This window comes from Pteropus vampyrus, unplaced genomic scaffold, assembly GCF_000151845.1.
Source record: "Pteropus vampyrus isolate Shadow unplaced genomic scaffold, Pvam_2.0 Scaffold134, whole genome shotgun sequence".
Classification (NCBI taxonomy): Eukaryota; Metazoa; Chordata; class Mammalia; order Chiroptera; family Pteropodidae; genus Pteropus; species Pteropus vampyrus.
The window spans coordinates 4,797,490-4,802,372 of NW_011888915.1; the positions used below are offsets into that span (position 1 = coordinate 4,797,490).

At 46.9% G+C, this 4,883-nt stretch overlaps 1 protein-coding gene and 1 pseudogene across 2 annotated transcripts in view; one reads left to right on the forward strand and one right to left on the reverse strand.

Annotated features, from left to right (window-relative positions):
• DPYSL3 (dihydropyrimidinase like 3) overlaps window positions 1-4,883 on the reverse strand; it is a 113,470-nt gene that overhangs the window by 22,393 nt on the left and 86,194 nt on the right. For both annotated transcript variants that reach the window (XM_011367489.2, XM_011367490.2), the window contains exons 4-6: window positions 4,490-4,654; window positions 2,223-2,284; window positions 1,325-1,405 (exon numbers count right to left, since the gene is read on the reverse strand). In XM_011367489.2, the coding sequence (XP_011365791.1) occupies window positions 1,325-1,405; window positions 2,223-2,284; window positions 4,490-4,654 (308 nt within the window). The remainder of the gene's footprint in view (window positions 1-1,324; window positions 1,406-2,222; window positions 2,285-4,489; window positions 4,655-4,883) is intronic.
• On the forward strand, window positions 2,975-3,093 carry LOC111744411 (annotated as a pseudogene).

The following is a 4,883-nucleotide window of genomic DNA, read 5'->3' on the forward strand; positions in this document are numbered from 1 at the left end:
ATTAACCTCCTTGGTCAAAAGCGAGAGAAAACTGTGCTCTTAGTCATCTCCTCCACCGATGAGACAATATTCCACCAGCTGGGCCCTGCGCTGCCGGGCGCTGCCATGCCAGGAGGCCTGAGCTGGGTGGTGGAGTAAGGGTCTGGATGTACCTTTTCTGGGTAAGACGCCCACTGAGGCATATCGCCTTAGGGGCTGAGATATTGTTCTCCCAGTTAGTGGCTGTGATCCTGTCATGGGTGACCTAATCCTTCTGAACCTCACTGTTCTCATCTACAAAACGAGAGGATGGCAGCCGTCTGCAAAAGGTTTGGTGAAGATTAAATGAGAACATACTAGAGCACTTATCAGAGCTTGGCACACAATAGTAACTGCTCACTAAATGGTGCCTGCTGTTGGAAGCTAATGGGTCTGACACAAGGGTCAACATAAGCATTGTTCCCACATCCCTGTCAACCACATTCGCCAAGTCCTGGACAACTTCTAAAATGAAGGCACAGCCCAAGCACTTATGAGCCTTGGAAGGCATCTGTTTTGGCTCACTTCTATAGCCTAGTGCCGGGCATGAAGCGCTCAGGAAATGCTCTTTGAAAGAATGAATAATGATTTCTTGTTATTAATGGCATCAAATGGACTAAGGGAGCTCACACTCTTTTCTGGAAGCCTCCACTTAGCCGAGGCCAATCCTGAGATAAACGAAACCCTGGCTAAGACACATCTGTGCATTTAGCCCATTAACCAACCTGGAGATGGAGAAAGAAGTGCCTTTTGCTTCCTCACAAATGATCCATTTGAGCCTTGGGGCCGTCACAATACTCTTTCTTCAAGTTTCTCAGTATGATTTCTAGGAAACCAGTGGGATGTCTGATTCCTACAAGACCTAAATTCTTGATTATCTAAGGCCATGAGTGCCACAGTCCTGGATCAGATTTCCAGCTTCTGAGAAATGCTGCCGAAGAGTTTTCCTTTAGGACAGAGAACACCATGGAGCTTGGACTCATTTACAAGAGAGAATCAGCAATGCTCTCCCAATGAATGGACTGATTTGAAAACCTCCGTTCCAGAAGTCTTTTCTGATTCTCCAGAGCATCTAGATCTCCCTGTTTTCCAGCAGCTTCCACTTTCTCCCTCACTTGTCTACATTGCCTATTTTCCCTCCTTCTAGACTGTGAGGTCCTTTGGGGCAGGTATTTAGCAGAGCACTCCTGACAGTGCCTGCCACATACTGAGAGCTCAAGCAACAGTGAAGAAATGAGGAACCAAATGGGATATAGAGAAAGAAGCCCAAGCAAGAAGCACACTCCAGGGAGCTGCAGGCTGTTACCTGGGCGATGATATCCCCATTCTCAGCATGAACTTGAGCAATGGCTCCCAGCTCTCCCAGACAGGTGAAGATCTCGTAGAGCTGAAATAGAAATGAGTCTTTGTCACCTTCACAAGCCACTGATGCTTTCGGCAACCTCACACAAGGGCAATTACTAGAGCTAGAGCTAGAATGAATGGGGTAAACCAGAGGAAATAACTTGACTAGGGTAGAAATACAGACTAAACCATGCACAACCAAAAGCGAGTGCTTAGTCCAAAGGAACTCTAGAAAACTGTCTACATACAGGGCTTGCTGTGTCTCTACGCTGTCTCAAGCACACATTTTTATGGGTTTCCCACTGAGCTTCTGAATCCTTCTCAACTCTGGAAGCCACTACAGCCTGGCCAGAAGCTAATGCAAAAACTGAAACCCTTATCTCTTAACCTCTCAAGGTAGATCTTCCTTCACCTCTTAACCAGGAGGTATAAGAATTAATTTCTTATATTTCCTCTGAAAACTTGAGAGTCGTCTGAAAACACATCTACAAATTTTTTAGGCAGAGTCAGAGGCAAACTGGGATGATCGCCTCAAATGACAGAAGGCCTTCCTCAATCCTGCAAGGTTGAGCACCTCACATGCTCACTGAGCTCATAAGGGGTAGGTAGAGATTTGGGCTTGCCCTTCATCTTGCCCTTTTGAGAAAGCTGCTGCCAGGGGAAATTCTAGCTCCCTGTCTGCCTTTCCACAGGCATCCTGCCCATTGCCTTATTTAAAATGTAGCACAGACAGCAAGGTCTTCCAGAAGCACTTTAGCCCAGCGGTCTCCCACAGTGACTCATGTTGAAAGAACCAAGGTCATTAGTAGCAATAGGAAACCCATCCAGATACCCCAAACCGCACAGCAGTGGGTCGTTACCTCTGTGTTGGACACTTGATACAAATCCTTATAGGCCATGTAAACCATGAAGGAGTTAACCCCTGCAAGAGAGGGAAAGGGGGGAACAGGAAGAAGACAGCATTATCATACCACTCTCCATCCTTTGCTCCCTCTTCTATCGCCTATGGGGCCCGAGTGCATTACCGCCTCCCGTCCAGCATAAAGTAGATGCTTCCCATTCTCTACAAGTGTCTTTCTATTCCCTCCTCACACTGTAAAAGCAACAATCCCTCCGTGATGTCATAGAGAACGGTCTTCAGCAACTCGTTCTTGCCTCCCGCCTCCAGCACTCTCCGGCCCGGAGGGTCAATAAGCTTCGCTATTGCTTGAGGTGGTGTATATCACTGAGAATCACTGTAGCACCCGGGTTGTGTTCCTACGCTGCACCATACACTAGTTCAGTAAGCTTAGAATACCTAACCTCTTGAACTTCCTTTTCCTCATCAGTAAAACGGAAAAATAACAATACCCTGCTTCATAGGGTGGTTGGGAACGTTAAATGAGGTAACGCATGCAGAGCTCTTAGTACCAGGCCTAGCACATATTTGGTCCCTATAAATGGATCTCCTAGGACTGGTTTATTTTACTATGTAAGAATGCCCGCTCTACACAAGGCCCATGCGGGGTGTTGGATCTCAGAGGAGACCTGCGGTAGAGACCCTGCCTTTGGAGGTTAACAGAACTGATGGGCAGAAGTCAGGTATCACCTGGCATTTAAATATCTAAGTTGTGTCTACAGCCACGCCACCCCGAACAAGCCCAATCTTATCTGATCTATGAAGCTAAGCAGGGTCGGGCCTAGTTAGTACTTGGATGGGAGACCACCTAGGAATACCAGGTGCTATAGACGTTAAAATATATATATATATATATATATATATATATATATATATATATATATATTGTAAGGGTTATATATATAACCAAGTACTGGTTAGTACTTGGATGGGAGACCACCTAGGAAGACCAGGTGCTACAGACGTTAAAAAAAAAAAAAAGTCATTTTGAGAAACAGGATATATATATATATATATATATATTTATATATATATATATATCTCAGCCCACAGTGTTCCAGGCCAAAAGTGGGCTGTAACTTGAGAACTTCCCTACCCGGATTGGTTCAACCGAGGGCAGATTTTCCCCAACACTCCCCTTCCCACAGCCTCTGCATCATCCATGGAATGACCCAGGCCCTTTGGAAGAGAAGCGGGTATTAAAGCTGTCCAGTTTTCCACTCAAGTGTGAAAGGCGGCAGAAGAAAGAAGGGAGGAGGTTATTCTCATATGCCATATGAGGAAGGAGGGCACAGAGCTTCAGGGGTGAGGGGGGGATGGAAAGGAAAGTGGGCCTCACCCCTCAGACCAGCATGCTCTCTTCCTCGGCACTCATGGCATGTGCATCGAGACTACTCATTTGGTAGCAGTTCTGCATCCTGAGGCATTTGTTCTGTTGCTCTTTGCTGGCCTGCTTCTTTTTGCCTTGGACACTAAGCAGAGGTCATTCCCTAAGTCCCCCAGGCTGCCTTACAATGCCAAGCACATCACATGACTGTGTGCGCATATGGGGGCTGGTGCATGTGTGTGAAATATCTGGCAATCGAAATGCAGAAAGAAGTAGAGAATAGAAGAATCTAAGAAGACGATGGGAACCTAAGTCATGTACTCACTAAGCAAACACACACCTGCATGCACACACACACACAAACATGTTTGCATCTCCTAAGCTCCTAGCTTGAGTACGAACATATCTTTGCTCCCAGAAATGGCTTAGCATTTTCTGTGGATGCTACTGATATGCAACAGTAATAGTTTGATGTTTGGAGTTAAAATGATGGAGGTTTAAAATTCCTAATGTCATATCAACTAGCTGTGTGACCTTAGGTAAGATGTTAACCTCTCCTGACCTCAGTTTCTTCCTCTGTCAAATGGGCGGCATTACACAGAGGTGACGAGTGTACACTGCAGGTAGATCTACTGCTTACTAGTTCTGTAATCCGGGGCTACTCACTCTGAGCCTCAGGTTCCCCACCTGACAAGTGAAGATAGCAATCCCTATCCCATGGGGGCCCTGTGAGGGATAAAATGATGGCATAAATAAAGATAAAGTGCCTGGGCAGAGTGGTGCCCCTACATCTGGCACTCAGGCTCAAGGTTCCGGCTCTAAGCAAGGAGAAAGGACTCAAGTGAGTGGACGGTGTGCACATGGTGGGCAAGGGGGAAGGCAAGGGAGGAGGCGAAGCCCACCTTTGTCCTTGATGAGGCTCTGCACCTCCTGCTTGACACTGTCATTCCAGTGGGTGATGTCCACGTGCAAGGCGTAGTCACAGCAGCTCTTCCCATCGGCCCATTCTCGCCACTTCTCATAGGCCTCCGTCAGGCTGGACTCCGGCTCGGGCACCACATGGTCAACTGAATGACAGAGGCCCCAGATGGATGACTCACTGACCTGGCCTTTGTTCGCCTCTGCACAGGCCTGTTCCTGCTTGCTTAGCTATGACTGTAAAATCTCTATTTCCCGAGCATGGAATTAACTTTGGAAAGTGCTGCTGCTGACTTAACTGTCACATAACTAGGTGACCTTGGGCAAATACAAGCTACTCTGTACCTCAGTTTTCTCATCCTTAAAATGGGTGCCAAG